At 46.4% G+C, this 18078-nt stretch overlaps 1 protein-coding gene across 3 annotated transcripts in view; it reads right to left on the reverse strand.

The window, feature by feature from the left end:
• The window catches only part of LOC144690450 (segment polarity protein dishevelled homolog DVL-1-like), a 119100-nt gene that overhangs the window by 40414 nt on the left and 60608 nt on the right, over positions 1–18078 (reverse strand). For all 3 annotated transcript variants that reach the window (XM_078557966.1, XM_078557965.1, XM_078557964.1), the window contains exon 4: positions 16873–16997. In XM_078557966.1, coding sequence (XP_078414092.1) covers positions 16873–16997 — 125 coding nt within the window. The remainder of the gene's footprint in view (positions 1–16872; positions 16998–18078) is intronic.

Consider the following 18078-nt stretch of genomic DNA (forward strand, 5'->3'; position numbering starts at 1 on the left):
CACTTTCACCAACAATGGACAAGGTCACTGAACAAAAAGGACAAAATACTTCAGAAATTGGGAACAAAAGTTTTGTTTGAAATTATGGGGCACCAGCAGCAAACAGGAGCAGAACCAGCATCACTCAGTCACTTATCATAGACATGATCATTTCCTGCTCAGTTACACCTAATTACACTTCACAACTTCTTATGTATCATTGTGACTACTCATTACATCACATAACATGCTAACAGCATAGGCTTTAATTACATATTAATCAATGCACCACAATCCCAACACATCATGAGCACTGGGGCATGGGAACCCAAACCCATTGGGAATACTGTCCCACAGGGACTCCAGCTGACAGGAAACCCAAAATCACGGAGAACCTCACCCCACGGGGATCTTCCTCAAAGTAAACACATGACGTATCGGTTAAAACCTCAGTCAGAAACTTGTTCTACATTGCGTAAGTAATCAACTGACCCTATTGCACCTGATTATATTCAGAACTTTGTGCATTCACACCTCAACTGACAGTGTATTCACTGCTTTCACTAGCTGAATCTGCTAAATTACTGACAGTGTGCTCACCATAATCACTGGCTGAATCAGGTACATCACAGACAGTGTGCCTGTCCACTGCAATCACTGGCTGAATCAGGTACGTCACAGTGTGCCTGTCCACTGCAATCACTGGCTGAATCAGGTACATCACAGACAGTGTGCCTGTCCACTGCAATCACTGGCTGAATCAGGTACATCACAGACAGTGTGCCTGTCCACTGCAATCACTGGCTGAATCAGGTACATCACAGACAGTGTGCCTGTCCACTGCAATCACTAGCTGAATCAGGTACGTCACTGACAGTGATCAATGGCTGAATCAACTACATGAATTACTTGGCTTGATGGTCATGAGAAAAAATTCTTCCCGAATCAGCAGAAAGTCAGACCAAGGATATGCAACATGTGACATTGGTGTGGAAGCCAGTGTTCGTCACAATGCCACAATTTTGTCAGGCACCAAATATTCCCACTGGTGTGCACTAAACACAGCTCTATCAAACCCTGGCTAATTATTCTGTCACTGTTTCCTTTCTTTCTCCCTGGAAATGCCTCAGTGTCACCCAGTCCCACCCTAGCAGCCTGGGGCCTTTGGGGGTGGGGAGGCAGGTGGGGAAGAGAGGACTGTAGACTCACACAGCTCTCTGTGCCATTTAATTAGCAGGTTGTTCTGTGGTTTTCTCACTAATAGAGTTTCATTGCCTTTTGTGAAAAGTTGTTCAACTGATAATGAAGCAGGGTGTTCAGTACTGTCCCGCTGCACTCAGTTCATCCGATTTAATTAAACACTTGCTGAAAAAAATGACTTGCTTAATTTTCTTTGCAAACTGTTAATTAGAATGAGATGACACAGAACATTTGAAGTTTGTGTTCAGTTTTGATGCCTCAGTCAGTGATGTGGCTGAGAGAGGAGCAGATTTAATCAGCAGGAACCCCTACCCCGTCAAACCTCACCTTTACAGACCCTCAACAGAAAAACAAGCTGCCCACACACTCTTTCCTTTGCTCTGTAAGGGCACAGGGTGGCAAACAAACATGCTCTTTTAAAAAGAGGTTTTGTGAATAGGCAGTCTGCTCAAAAGCTCTACACACCCAATCCCAGCTGACTTCTAGTGATCAAACCACATCCCAGTCACCCTCATTAAAAGATTCCCTGATCCAAGCATAACATTCCAAACAAAATCCTCAAGACAAAATGTTCCCAGTAGCTTTTTAATGCTCCCTGAAGAATCTCACTCTCAGCCAGCAGCAGGTTTAAGCCCTCCCCACCTCAGGCTTTAATTCTGCATTCCCTACTGTTTTCTTTAGACTCAATTCCTTAATATTGTTTAAAAACTGCTTCTCTAACTTTCCTTCCTCTGCACCCCATTCTCCTGAAGGTGCTGGGATACAATTTCACTGGCACTAAGTGTCCAAACTTACTTCATCTGCAAACCAATCACCAGCCTCATTTTCTACTTCATTTTTGCATTTATATTTCTTTATACTGGGCAGCATCCGAGTGATTCTGTGCTGTCCCCTTTCTATAGCCGCAACATCTATCCTGTATAGCGAATCTCAAAACTGCACAGCCATTTCCCAAACTCATGATCTTGCCTCTTGCCCAGCAGTGCCTACCCTTGCTATTTTCATTGTGGGGTGATGGGAATGGGCTGGAGTCAGGGCCGGCCTCTCCAGAAGCAGGTCTGAGGCAGGAAGAGACGTGGGTGAATGTCAGGGCAGGCAGGTTAGAAAGCCAATCTCCATTCACTGTGACATCAGCCAAGTTTGCTGTAAATGACTTTTAAGCACCCTAGCCCTCACATTGCCATCTCTCCATACCCCCTCTATACCTCCTCACATCTCCCATGCACCCACTTATCCCTCCATGCTCACATACATCCTCCATATCCGCTCATCCAGGAACCATTATGGGCAGAACTCATGAGCTAACCTGTCAATCAAAGAGGTCAGACATCTGTTAAGCCAAATGGCCATCGGTTCAACCTGCTCCAAAGGTTTCAATGAATTCAGCTCTAGAGCTTTTGCTTATACAGCTGAGAGTTGGAATCCAATTATGAGTGCTTGGCCAAGCTCCAAAACCCACTATTGGATTCAGTTCTCTAAGGGTTGTGTAGCAGACTGTGTGCTTTGCTTGATTGACTATTTTATGAACTGCTGAGAAGATTATGTGCCTTTGAAATGGTTTTTGAATGCCTGTTTGTTTATTTTGACAGTCTTATGAGTCCTTAATAGGCTTAAGCCTTTTCTCAAGGGGGAGGGTTTGAATGGATGCATGTTTTCTTTGACAGGTTCATGAGCATTTCAGTGTCATATTTATAAGACTAATGAGCTTTGCCCATAGTGGATACTGGAATAGTGCATCAAAGGCTCAGCAGATATCTGGACATTAAATCAATGGAAAGAAGGCGGCACGGTATCCAGATAACACAGTACCACCAGATTCTCAATACTGTTGAATTCAGAAGAGGAATTTACCCACTGGATAACGTACTCATGTGAACACAAACACAATACTAGTCAATTTAATGGTCACTTAACTTTAAAAGACAAAGCTCTATGATCAACCACTGCATTAAAAACATATTTAACTTATCATGAAGCATCTAATTTTGGAGGTCTTGTAGCATAGTGGGTAGCTTCTCTGCCTTTGAACCAGAAGCTTGGTTCGAGTCACACCCCAAGACTTAATGGCCAAAGAAGGTATGATCATAATGCTGCTAACAGGTTGACAATTAACCTGCAAACACATTCCAACACATGCCAATGGCAGGCGGTAAGAGTGGTAGAGATTTCTGGTCAGCCATGTGATGGAAAGAACATTGGAGTCTCTACCACCGCTATCAATAGCTCCAGACTACAACATGCATATAAATAGTGCATGTTGCCACAGCAACTCAGGTTCCCCGAGTGGACTGTGACACACATGCACATAATATCTTTTTATGACCGTTGATGTTGGCTAGACTTTTTAAACTTACCTGTCAAAAGGTTCCAGAGTCCACAACTGCCTTCCAAGGTTCATGACTCATAAGGTCCTTTGAGGTGCCGTGAATCATGTCTCCTAACAAAACAGGCCCAACTCCATGAAAATAGAATGCCCGCCCCCAAAATAGAGTAGGCAAGGGCAGGATTGCCACATGTGCGCCTATTACCTGCACCCTTATACCGGGGTCATAAAAATCGCACGCATGGGAATGGAGGCAGGGATCCCTGAATCGGGTCCCGCCCGTCATTTTCAAATCCCAGTGCGCACCCACCTCTCTCCAGCTCCATTCCAACATGGGCAGAGGCATGAAAATTAGGGTCAAACTGTCCTGTGGTTGCATCTACTCTGCAATAGAAAATAGGTAACTTGAGTCAGGTAAATTAATATCAAATACCATCAGATCAATTGGCAGTGAATAGCTGGACGACATCCAGTGAAGGATTGAAATCAGCATTAACATTTACTTCACACGAGAATACTGAGCGGGTGGGATTGCTGGTCTCTGCACCTGTGAGGAGAGTAGCAGCTCTGATTAAATCATTTCACCTGGCTCCTCTCACATTCCTCAGCTCCTTGAGGAATATTCATCTGTCAGACTGCAGAACTATTGGCAAGATGTTACACAGTGTCAGTCTCTAATCTGATAAAATTAAGAACATCAAGTCATCTCCTTTAAGATGTCCCCAACAATCTAGCTTTTTGACCAAGATATCTCCTCCTGTGGTTCAATACAAAACATGTTATTTAAATACATAATGCTCTTGTTAAGCATCTTGGGTCCTTGTGGTGCTTTAAAGGTGCCATAAAAATGCCAGTTGTTCTTGTCATCTCACCATGTCCCTTGATCCCACCACACCACTGTTCTTGGTCCCACCTTGCCATGGCCCTGGATTCCGCCCCTCTGGAACTTACCTCATTATCTTTTAATAACAATAATAAATAAAAACAGAAAATGCTGGAAAAACCCAGCAGGTTTGGCAGCATCTGTGGGGACAGAAACAGAGTTAACATTTCACGTGCGTATGACTCCTCTTCAGAGCGAAAGAGAAGTAGAAATGTGATGGATCTTATGCTGTTTAAGAGGGAGTGGAGCAAAATGGAAGGTCCGGGATAGGTGGGAGCTCAGGAGAGATTGACAAAGATGTCATGAACACAAGACAAAGGGAGTGTTAATGGTAGTGTTAAAGACTAAAGAAGGTGCTGATAGTGGCATAAAGGTAAGATAGTCGAATGTGCTAATAACAGAACAATGGCCAGCACTCTGTGAAAGCACAACATAGAAAAAAGTGACAGATGGCCCTGTGAGGGAGGGGTTAGGGAAAATGGATTTTTTTAAAAAAATAAAAAAATAAAAATAAATAAAATAGAAAAAAATGAATAAAAATAAATACAAAAAAAGGTTTAAAAAGGGGTGAAGGTGGAGGAGAGAGTTCATGGTCTGAAGTTGTTGAACTCAATGTTAAGTCCGGAAGATTGTAAAGTACCTAATTGCAAGGTGAGGTGCTGTTCCTCCAGTTTGCGTTGGGCTTCACTGGAATATTGCAGCAAGCCAAAGATGGACATGTGGGCATGAGAGCAAGATGGTGTGAAATGGCAAGTGACAGGAAGGTCTGGGTCATGCTTGCAGACTGAGCGAAGATGTTCTGCAAAGCGGTCACCCAACCTGTGTTTAGTCTCCCCATGTAGAGGAGACCACATTGGGAGCAGCGAGTACAGTGGACCAAATTGATGGAGGTGCAAGTGAGGTGCTCCTTCCCCTGAATGGAGTGTTTGAAGCCCAGGACGGTGAGGAGGGAAGAGGTAAAGAGGCAGGTGTTGCACTTTCTGCGGTTGCATGGGAAGGGGCCATGGGAAAGGAATGAGGTGTTGGGGGTGATGGAGGAGTGGACCAGGGTGTCCCGGAGGGAACGGTCCCTACGGAATGCCGACAGGGAGGGTGAAAGGAAGTTGTGTTTGGTGGTGGCATGATGTTGGAGTTCGCGGAAATGGCAGAGGATGATCCTTTGAATGCAGAGGCTGGTGGAGTGAAAAGTGAGGACAAGGGGGACCCTACCATGGTTCTGGGTATGGGGGGGCGAGGGCAGAGGTGCAGGCAATGGGTCAGGCATGGTTGAGGGCCCTGCCAATCACAGTGGAATCTTTGGTTAAAGAAAAAGGAAGACACATCAGAAGCACCGTTTGGGAAGGTGGCACCATCGGAACAGATGCGACGGAGGTGGAGGAACTGGGAGAATGAGATGAGTCCTTACAGGAAGCAGGGTGTGATGAGCTGTAGTCGAGGTAGCTGTGAGAGTCAGTGGGCTTGTAATGAATAGTGGTAGGCAGTCTATCACCAGGAATGGTGACAGAGAGGTCAGGGAAGGAAAGGGTGGTGTCAGAGATGGACCATGAGAAGGTGAGAGAGGGGTGGAAATTCGAAGCAAAAATCAATAAATTTTTCCAGGTTCAGATGAGGGCATGAAGCAACACCGGTATAGTCATTGATGTACCGGGAAAAAAGCTATGGGAGGAGACCTGAGTAGGACTGGTGCAAGGAATGTTCGACATAACCCATAAAAAGACAGGCATAGCTGGGGCCTATGCGGGTACCCATAGCTACACATTTTATTTGGAGGGAGTGAGAGAACACGTTCAGCCAGGCGGAGGAAAGTGGTGGTGGATGGGGATTGTTCGGGCCTCTGTTCAAGGAAGCAGAGGAAGGCCCTCAGACCATCCTGGTGAGGAATGGAGGTGTAGAGGGACTGGACATCTATAGCGAAGAGGTGGTGGTCAGGGCCAGGAAACTGGGAATTGTTGTTATGGCGCAGGGCATCAGAGAATTGCAAACATAGGTGGGAAGAGACTGGACAAAGGGAGAGAGAACGGAGTCAAGATAGGAAGAAATGAGTTTCGTGGGGCAGGAACAAGCTGACACGATGGGTCAACCAGGACAGTCCTGTTTGTAGATTTTGGGAAGGAGGTAGAAGTGGGCTGTGCGGGGTTGGAAGCTGTGGAGGGAAGGTCTCCAGAAGAGATAAGGTCAGTGACAGTCCTGGAAACAATTATCTTTAATCCCATTTACACTGCCAATTCATGATCCTTCCATGGTCCTTATCCAACACTTGATTCCCCTTTGGATGGTAACGTTCCTCCTGACTTCCCTCACTTGCCCAACCTCTGCAGTTCTCGTGTTCAACCTCTATGCCTGGATTTTGAAAAATAGAATGCATCCATGCTGTGAGGCACACAATTGCCTGAAATGAATGGTTCCAGGGACAAGCAGAATCTATAAATTAGGATTAGAAATAGCTATTAAATAATAAAAAAAACTGTTCTTAGCCACAGAGAGGGTGGTCCGTAAAGAAGGAGCAATAAGCAAGCTAAGTCAGGGCAGGGATGGGTATTAGAATACTTTATATGAGGCTTGCCCAACCTTTTTACATGGGGTCCAGCTTTCAAAATTTTCACACTCAAAGGACCAATGAGCAAATTTTGGAAAGATAAAGTTTGTCATAACATTAAACATGAATTTTTAAAAATACTGAGGTATGAAAAGAAACAACTTGCTGAGCAAAGAAACAATGAGTAATGAATAAAGTATTAGAGTGTAATAGGGGGTGTGTGTGTGTCCGGTTCACTCCCAGCCTCAGGGTGCTCACTCACTCACCCACTGAGTGTGGATAAGAGTGCATGATGTGTGGGTGAGGTTGACTGAGAACCCTGATACTGGGAGTGAGCCAGACTTATGGACACACTTCTCTCACGCTCGCTGCCCTCCTCACACTCGCTCACTTTCTCTCTCTCCCCTCATGCTTGCTCGCTCTCTCCCCGCTCCTCACACTCACACACTGGCTGCCTCAAGCCCTCTCTGCTCTGCGGGCCACGCCCCTCACCTCCCCGCTCCCCTCGCCTGCCCAGCCCCTCGCCTTCCCGCTCCCCGGCTATCCGGCCCCTCGACTTCCCGCTCCTCGGCTGCCAGGGCCCTCGCCTTCCCGCTCCTCGGCTGCCAGGGCCCTCGCCTTCCCGCTCCTCGGCTGCCAGGGCCCTCGCCTTCCCGCTCCTCGGCTGCCAGGGCCCTCGCCTTCCCGCTCCTCGGCTGCCAGGGCCCTCGCCTTCCCGCTCCTCGGCTGCCAGGGCCCTCGCCTTCCCGCTCCTCGGCTGCCAGGGCCCTCGCCTTCCCGCTCCTCGGCTGCCAGGGCCCTCGCCTTCCCGCTCCTCGGCTGCCCCAGGCTCCAAACTCACCACCGCTGATATTCGCTGCTCCCCCAATCACAGATTGGTTCTCTCCCACCTTTGCTACTGATAGGTTCACTAGTGAGCCTATCAGCAACAAAGGTGGGAGAGAAACAGCCTGTGATTGGAGGAGCAACTCCATGCAGAATCTTCCATTCAAACTTACCTGTTTGACAGGCATTTTGAAAACTAGCTCCGGGAGCCGCATAGAGGGGCTCCAGCTGGCCCGTTGTTCGTTGGACAAGCCTGCTTTATATGATTTCCGTCGCTGAGAGAGAGACACACACACACATACACAGAGGGGGAGAGACACAGAATTAGAGAGGGAGAATCTCACAATCACCGTGATGATATGTTAAAATATTTTATATAGTATTTATCAGTAAAAGAGAGAGACAAGGAGAGAGATCGAGGTGCACACACAATAACTGTGATAGTATGTTAAATATTCTATATACTAATTATTAGCAAGTAATTATGAGAGGGGGAGAAACCACACAATTGAAATGAATGGTAATAATAAATTGAAAAGGCTGAAAAGCATATTGGAGCTTGTGTATCTGCAGGGTTTGAGGCCAGATTTTACTGCAGCAAGGGAAACAGGGCATCTGGAATCTGAATAAACATGACAATTAACAGGTGTCTCCTTAAGCAGTGAGATTTAAGGATTTGGAAATAAACATGGGAACTAGTGAGAAGGAGGATGAATTAAAATAAGTGAATTCAATGTCAAAAGAGGTACAAAAAGATAAATAAAGAGAGCAAAAGAAAGATTAGATTGAGAAAGAGAGAAAAAGAGACTCAAAGGAAAAGGAAGAAAAGATAAAATGTAAAATTACTTTTTAAAAATCTCTTTAAATAATTTCAGACCTGAAAGAATGAGACCCCACAATCATAATTGCTAATTTTCAGTGCCAGAGACATTGATTGACAGTCATTAACACTTATCACATCAACTGTAACAACTCATATTTAAATGGTGCCTTAAACGCAATAAAACGCCCTAAGGCACTTCACAGAAGTTTTAGAAACCAAAACTTGTCACTGACCACAAAAGGATATATTGGAGCAGATGGCCAAAAGTTTGCTCAGAAGTAGGTTTCAAGGAGGAAGGAGAGGTAGAGAGGCAGGGGGGTTTAGGGAAGAAGACCCAGAGTTTAGGACCATGGCAGCAGAAAGCCCAGCCACAACGGAACAACTAAAATTGGGGATGCTCAAGAGGCCAGAGTTAAAGCAGTGCAGATATCCCATGGCTGGAGGAGATTACAGAAGTAGAAAGGAGCAAGGTCATGGAGGGATTTGAAAACGAGAATTTTAAAATCACAGCACTGCCCTAATAGGAGCCGATATAGAATCAGCAAGCATAGAGGTAATGAATGAACAGGAATTGGTGTGAATTAAGGCACTGGCAGCAGTTTTGGTTGACCTCAAGTTTACAGAAGGTACAACGTAGGAGGCTGTTCAGGAATGCCCTGGAATAGTCTAGTCTAGACATAACGAAGGCATGGAAAAGGGTTTCAGCAGATGAGCTGAAGCGGAGCTATGTGATAGGGTTGAGTGCAGGAGAGGTTAAATGATAACAGGATTCAAGGCAGAAAGTCAAAGAGTAGTAATGGGACAAGTAAAGAAACAAAAGGTGTGTCTAGAAGAGGTGTGAATGGCAAGCTAGCAGCCATCCAAACACAAAGTAAAGGGATTAAATAAAGAGACAAGGAGGACAAAAAGCAACTAGCATAAAAAACTTGAAAAAAATGGGGCAGAGGTTATGATCTAAATTTGTTGAAATCAATGTTGCGTCCAAAAGGCTGCAACGTTTCCAGTCTAAATATGAGGTGCTGTTCCTTAAGCTTGCTTTCAACTTCATTGGAACATGTAGCAGGCCAAGGATAGAAAGATAGAAAATTGAAATGACCGGTGACAACAAGATCAGGGTTATGCTTGCAGGCGGAATGGAAGTGTTCTGCAAAGTGGTCATCCAGTCTGTGTTTGGTCTCCTCCGCATTTGGTTTCCCCAATGTAAAGGAGACCACATTGTGAGTGGTGAATACAGAATACTAAATTGATAGAACAAGTAGCTGTTTCACTTGAAAGGAGTGTTTGGGGCCTTGGATGGTGAGAAGGGAAGTGGTAAAAGGGCATGTGTTGTATCTCCTGTGCTTGGATAGAAAGGTGTCATAGGAGGCAGGGGAGGTGTGACTATGGGGTAGACCAAGATGTCACAGCAGGGACAATCCTTTCAGGATGCTGAAAGGGGAGGGCAGAGAGAGATGTGGCATCATGCTGGAGGTGGTGGAAATGGCTGAGGATCATCATAGAATTTGGAGGCTGACGGGGTGAAAGGTGAGGACAAGAGGAATGCCATCGTGGTTCAGGGAGCAAGGGGTAGGGGTGAGAACAGAAGTGCAGGAAATAGATTGGACACGGTCAAGGGCCCTGTCAATCACGGTGTGGTGGAGGAATCCTTGGTTGAGGAGAAAGGAAGGCATATAAACAAGCACTAGACTAGCAGCTCCAAACAGATGTGAAAAAGACGGAGAAACTGGGAAAATGGAATAGAGTCCTTCCAGAAGTGAGGAGTAAGGAGGTGTAGTCAAGGTGTAGGAGTCCATGGGCTTATAATTAATATCAGTTGTTGGTCTCTATATCTGGGAATAGGCTAAGAAGTCAAGGAACTTACCAGGAATTTTCAGTTCTGATCAATTGAACAGGAGGAGCCCAGATAGCTATTGAGTTTTACTGATATTTTTCAAAATGTAAAAAAAAGCACTGACATTTGCAGCTGTCTTCAGATCAAAAGGCACTCGACACTTGTGACTGCAGGCAAACAGCATAGCAGGTAATACACCAATACACACAAAATCAACGCAAAAGCACCCCTACTAATATACGCTTGCAACCCAACACGCACCCACACACAAACCCCAACATGCATGCTTGCGCATGCACACAAACACAGACACCAAGTGCACACACTATGCTGCTTTCAAACAGTACTCCATATTAATTGTCTATATTCCTGCCAATATTGGTTAAACTACAGCTCGTAAACCAGGCAGGGTTTAAAAAAAGGCTTGCATTTATGTAAGATCTTCCACAATCACCGGACATCTCAAAGCATTTTACAGCCAAACGAGTATTTTTGAAATGTAGTCACTGTTGTAATGCAAGAAATGAGGTAGTCTATTCACACACAGCAAGCTCCAAACAACAACAATTTGGCAATGACCAGATATTCTGCTTTTGTGATGTTTACGGAGGGACAAATATTGGTCAGGACACCAAGGATAACTCACCTGCTCTTCTTCAAAATAGTGTCATGGGAACTTTAAATGTCCACCTGAGGCCTCAGTTAAACAACTCATCCAAATCTCTGCACCTCAGACAGTGCAGCCCCCACTCGATACTGCACTAGATGACCGCCTTGATTTTTGTGCTCAAGTTCTGGTGTGGGACATGAACCCAGAACATTCAGGCTCAGAGGAGAGAGTGCTACCAACTAAACCATGACCGAATGCCAGCCCGTAACTAGGGGCCGGAACGCCAGCCCGTAACTAGGGGCCGGAACGCCAGCCCGTAACTAGGGGCCGGAACGCCAGCCCGTAACTAGGGGCCGGAACGCCAGCCCGTAACTAGGGGCCGGAACGCCAGCCCGTAACTAGGGGCCGGAACGCCAGCCCGTAACTAGGGGCCGGAACGCCAGCCCGTAACTAGGGGCCGGAACGCCAGCCCGTAACTAGGGGCCGGAACGCCAGCCCGTAACTAGGGGCCGGAACGCCAGCCCGTAACTAGGGGCCGGAACGCCAGCCCGTAACTAGGGGCCGGAACGCCAGCCCGTGACTAGGGGCCGGAACGCCAGCCCGTGACTAGGGGCCGGAACGCCAGCCCGTAACTAGGGGCCGGAGTGCCAGCCCGTAACTAGGGGCCGGAACGCCAGCCCGTAACTAGGGGCCGGAACGCCAGCCCGTAACGCCAGGCAATAACTAGGGGCCAGAACACCAGCCCGTAACTGGGGAATGGGTGAATGAGGTTGGGGTAGTGGTTAAATTGCAGCCTGTATTTGAGGGGCGGGTTAAACCACAGCCTGTAACTGAGGGGAGGGTTAAACTACAGCCTGTAACTGGGGCTGAGGAGTGGGAGGGTTGGGGGGGGGTGTGGGGGCATAAACTACAGCCGGTAACTAAAGGGGTGGGACATTAAACTACAGCCAGTAAGTGAAGCTTAAACTATGGTCTTAACCCAGTGCCAGCTGTTGACTTAATGGCTTGGGTTTTCATTCTCGAGGTGGGTAGGAGTTGGAAAATTCCCAGCTCTGCCTGTCCACCTTTGAAGAAAGTGCCCACAAGGATGGGATTTTCATTGCAGACGGGCGTGTATGGGCTGGAGATGGGCCAGCCAACCCAGGAAAAGATTGGAGGGAGCAACAGCAGCTGCCGGGTGCAGAGGTGGGCTGTTTAAAAAGCCCACTTTCGTGCTCTAGGACTTGTTAAAATAAAAGTAGAAAGACCTCACATCCCCTCAATCCCGCAAACGCCCCATGCCCCACCCATGGTCCCCTCATGCCCCCATGCCAAAGTATAACCCCAAACAACCCACGGCCCCTCATGCCCACTATGCCAAGCCATGCCCCTCCACCCTTTCCCCAAGATCTCATATCCCCAATGCCAAATCTGGCACTTCCATGCCCATTGGTTCTCTTCAATATATAGGTCAATGAACACTATAGTGACAATACGATGTCTAAAAAAAGTCATTCATTCACAATTTTCCACCATGTTAAAAAAAAACTCTTTTTACTACAGGGCAAAAGAGTCAGTTATCCAGATCCTTTCAAATTTCAAAAGCTGAAACTGGAAGCACTTGAAACCTCTTAACTTTGTGTAAATAAGTATTGTACAATTGGCAGCAGAGATCAGAGAGCCAGATCAATCCAGCAACGGTTTCTCTGGTGCTCAGGTGTTTCAACAAACTAATGGATTTCTGGGCTCTGAGCAAAGCCTCATCTTGGCTAAGAGCCCAAACATCAAAAAGAACTAAAACAACTGAGCCTCAGAGAAAACATTGTTGTCTGACAGCTCTGACTCTTTGACCTCTGCTGTCAATTTCACAATGTTTATTCACACAAGTTTAAGAGGTTTCAAGTGCTTACAGTTTTAGCAGCTGAAATTTTAAAGGGCCTGGATCATTTACTACAGGGCAACACAAGTGTCAAAGGGCTTTTTTTTTAAAAACAGTGGAAAGTTATGAATAAGTGGCTTTTTAAAGGTATTTTTACACACCCTATTGCCACTATAGGGTTCATTGGTTCTATATTGGGTCAATGGGCATGGAAGTTCCACAGCTTGGCACATGAGGGAGCATATCTGGGCATGGAGGCATGAGGGGCCATAAGAGATGGATAGGGGGGAATACCTTGGTATGGGAGCATGAGGACCATATTGAACTTATGTTTAAAAGGTCCCCTCGTGGAGACTATGGTTCACGACACCCTGCGATATGCTGTGAATCACAACTCATTGAAAGCCTGGACCAACTCCATGAAAACTGTAGAGGACTGGGACATGCCTAACTTGCAATGGATCCAGCCAGGTCAGGATTGACCCAAAACAGCACACACCCTTAATAGGCACTCCGAAAATCAGAAACCCTGGGAATGTGGTTGGCATTTTCTTAATCAGGTCCCAGCTGCAATTTTTAAAGGGCCCCCGAGTCATCTCAACTTGGGTGAAATTCCAGCGCTATATCTCAGTAACGGAATGGGTCTGACAGCCATCATCTATTCATCTGTGCTGCCACTTAAACCTCAATGGTGAGATGAGAGATGCCTACACACTTTCAGGTCTCCCTGAAGATATTTTTGTGTCGGTAGTAAGGTATTGTGAGAGTTGAAATGTGCTACAACCCTCTTCCACACCCACCTATCCTCAAGATTTATGGACATTTGGGACCAGTGGTTGTCAAAGGCACGGAGGTAAGGTTGGTCCATGTAGGGCGGCAGGGCCCGGAGCGCGGGCGTCGGGCAGCAGGGCCCAGAGCGCGGGTGTCGGGCGGCAGGGCCCGGTGTGCGGGCGTCGGGCGGCAGGGCCCGGAGCGCGGGCGTCGGGCTGCAGGGCCCGGAGCGCGGGCGTCGGGCGGCAGGGCCCGGAGCGCGGGCGTCGGGCGGCAGGGCCCGGAGCGCGGGCGTCGGGCGGCAGGGCCCGGAGCGCGGGCGGCAGGGCCCGGAGCGCGGGTGTCGGGCGGCAGGGCCCAGAGCGCGGGCGTCGGGCGGCAGGGCCCGGAGCGCGGGCGTCGGGCGGCAGGGCCCGGAGCGCGGGCATCGGGCGGCAGGGCCCGGAGCCCGGGCGGCAGGGCCCGGAGCGCGGGCGTCGGGCGGGAGGGCCCGGAGCGCAGGCGTCGGGCGGGAGGGAGTGCAAAGTACATGCTATGTGTGGTATAGTGGAGTGATGTGGATCCCTCCTCTACATGTAACACACTGTCCTGTGTGATCCCTTCCCTCTGGTGTAATGCACCACCCACCTGAACACGTAACTTTCATGTAACGCACCAGCCTGTTTGACCCTCTTACCACTCTCATAATGCATCGCTCTGTGTCATCACCATCTCTGTGTGTATTACACCATCTAGTTTCATCCTGTTTTGAATCCCAACCTGGACAGACTTGCAACCAGACAGACAGAATCTACAACCTTAAGCTACAGAAACTGGACTGCAAATGCAGAGTTGGGAGGAATGTTCCAGAATATTGCCTAAACCTGCCACTGATTTTAATTCTTATTTTGCTTCTTCTGGGGGTTAGCATTATCAGCAATCCTTGAGGTTACACCACTTGGGGAACAGGATAAGCGTGGTTGGTCCCAAAAATTCACGGAGCTGGGGAAGAATGAAACAGGACAGTGGTACATTTCAACTCTCACAATACTTTACTGCCAACATAAAAGTTGCAGAGACAGCTGTAAGTGTGCAGTCTTCTCTCTTCTCACCATTGAGGTTTATGTGGCACCACGGATGAACAGATGGTGATTGTCAAACCCAATACCTGCAGCAGGCTGTGAGCAGCTTATACACACAGTGTAATGATCCAGAGGCCAGACTCCCTGTCAAAACACTAATGATTCAGAAGTCAATGTCTCTGTCCAAACACAGTGAAATAATCCTGAGAGGTCAGGACTCTTTCCAAACACAGTATAATGATCCAGAAAGGCTAGAATCTCTGTTCAAACACAGTATAAGAAGCCAGAGAGGCAAGTGCCAAATGGATAACTTACCATTTATTTTGTCTGTTCAATCGCTGGTCTCTGCACCATCAAGAATAGTGGGCACCTTGGGTGTTGAAAAAATTCACCACACCAGAAACTGCTGCTTTAATACAACACTGCGAGTCCGAGCTTGTACTTACTGTCTGTGGTGCACTATCTTCTAATGTAGTGAAGGGGCTCACTCATAGGGAAAATGCAGCACTATTTATTTATTTGGGTCTCCCCGAGGGGCTCACACATTTCTGGACTACAATTCCACAGGCTGTATGTGTTTGGATGCCTCGTCCAAGTGCCCATTCCTCACGTCCGCCTAGACTGTCACAATTTCTAACTGATCTGAGAGGAAAAATGATTTAAAAAAACTAGCATGAAGAGATTATTACAGCAGTTTGTTAGGACAGTTGTGTAGCATTCATTGGCACACGGGTGTGAGCTCAAAGAAAGATTGGCTTGTTGCATATTTGCTGGTCATTTCTTATTAACAGGTACTGTTGAAGGGTCATGAGGACTCGAAACGTCAACTGTGCTCCTTTCCACCGATGCTGCCAGACCTGCTGAGTTTTTCCAGGTATTTTTGTTTTTGTTTTGGATTTCCAGCATCCGCAGTTCTTTGCTTTTATCACTATCTAATACTTTTGACTCACTCATGTTTAGTCAAACATCTGATGAGTTTGAATAATCACATCTGAGCAACCAATCAATTTTTTTCACCTTTGGATGCATGATGCTTTGAAGGTGTGAAACTGCAGAAATGTGTCAGACGCAAGACTTATAATTATACAGCTAGATATTACAGACTAGCTAGCACTGGCACCATCCTCCAGCTAGGCTCAAATTTGAGAGATTACATAGGGAAATATGTCTAATCACATTCCTTAAGGAGTTAATACAGTATGTAAATAGTGCGCGTCTTTCATTGGGTACATTGGGTTTCAGGTTGAGAACATATTAAATAAACACCATAAGCAATAATAACACAGCGACCAAGCTGCTACGGTTATTCATAGCTCCCAACTCTCTCTGTTCACTGATTAGTGTTGTCAGGATCCTCACACTGCACCACGATTAATGACTTCTAACCAGACTAACAAAATAACATCTGCATTCATTCAGAATTCCAAACCCTCACAGGTTATGATATGTCAACTGAGCTTCTGAAGCAGCAGTGAGTGAAAGTGACAGATTGATATCAGCAGCAGCACATTCTCCAATGCATCATCCTTAGAATGTCAGGAACGAGAAGAATGTACTACTGTTATCGATGATGCAAGAATTTCAGAGTCAATGAGCAAATGCCCAGGTGCAGTAATGAACTGGACTGGACAGGAAGATCCCCAGTTCCCATCCTGGGTGAGTATAGATATTTCTAATCTGTGTGCTCTCAGCACGTGAAACTCTATTCCTTCCCCCAACACTGTCCTTTTACTAGGTTGAATAGTTCACTGAGCTGTAGCTGTCTGATTAGAAAGTGCAATGCAATTTCCCAGAGACAGTTTTCTGAGTGACAGTATCTCAAGTGAGAGAAAATCACAGGCATCCACCCACCTATAGAGAAGAATTGCTGACAGACCAACTCTGCAATGCTGAAACACATTCGGGTCAGAAGACATCATCACCATCCAATAACGGGTACCTGCCCCTTACTGCAGTGACTACACCAGCGTCACATCTCACCTTTATGCTAAACACCACACAATATAATCATCGGGACAGAATCTGCACCATCATCACAGCATCAAGGGTTTACAGGCAAGGACAGCTACAGCAATTCATTTTGCTGTTCCTAACTCCAGGATCCTCTGCAGATTATTACCTGCTGTAAAGTTTCCATTGCCCTGTCTGGCTGAACCATTGTGTTTAACTCACCGTCATCATGCGCCTCTCGTTCTCTGTTCCTTCGTCGATGTCGATCCCGCTCTCGCCTGATGCTCAGGATCGACTCTGCCCCTGTTTCATTGTCCAGTCCGTCCCGACTGCCGGCAGTGTTAGCACTGCATTAAACACAAAATACCAAACATCAACAGCAAACACAGGAAAAGTTCAGTCATCAGGCTGGATATACCAAGGAACAAAGAAATAGTCACATGTTACACAAATCACAACAAGGGTTTTTTTTAGGTTTATATATATTGGTGCCCAGAGGTGAGTTATAGGCAAGAACCCAATCAGGGGCTTCTCATCATGAAATATGTATCTCTATAATCTAATCCCTCAGTGAGGTTACAGCTTCCTTTCAGGTACAAGGTGTTTTGCTTAATAATATCTGATGAGCACTTTGGTGAGATACCAGAGGGTCACAGGTGGTGCCAGCCAACATCATACCAATGAGTCACTGTCTACTGAAGGGATGGGGAATGTAAGGGAGGGGAGAGGACAAAAGAGAGCACTGGTTTAACAGACTCAAGTGAAAAGAGAGAAAAAAAAGAAAGAACGTCTATTAACGTAGCACCTTTCACAACCTCAGGATGTCACAAAACACTTCACAGCTAATGAAGAACTTTTGAAGTATAGTTACTGTTGTGAGGTGGGAAACGTAGCACAAATTTGCACACAACAAGATCCCAAAAACGATAAAGTGATAATATCCAGGTAATTTATTTTTAGTGTTGCTGGTCGAGAGATAAATATTCTCCAGGTCACTGGGAGAGCTACGCTCTACATTTGTAGTTGTGCCATCAGATCTTTCATATCCACCTGAAAGGTCAGACAGGACCTTGAAAATTATAAGATCAGAGAGCGCCAGCATGGATTTATAAAAGGCTCTGATGAAAGATCACAGACCTGAAACATAATTCTGTTTTTCTTTCCGCAGATGCTGCTAGGCCTGCTGAGTATTTCCAGCATTTATGTTTTTATTATGGAATTGTAAAAAGGTCATGCTTGACAAACCTGATTGAATTTTTTGAAGAGATGACTAAAGTAATGGAGAGCGGAATGTCTATAGATGTTATTTATATGAACTTATAGTTCTCTAATTGACATAATGTAACTAATGGTGTCTCACAGAGGCCCGAGTTTAACTATTCATTTTATTTATTAACAACTTAGATAATGGGATAGAAAGGTATATAT

This window comes from Cetorhinus maximus, chromosome 15, assembly GCF_964194155.1.
Source record: "Cetorhinus maximus chromosome 15, sCetMax3.hap1.1, whole genome shotgun sequence".
Taxonomy (NCBI): Eukaryota; Metazoa; Chordata; class Chondrichthyes; order Lamniformes; family Cetorhinidae; genus Cetorhinus; species Cetorhinus maximus.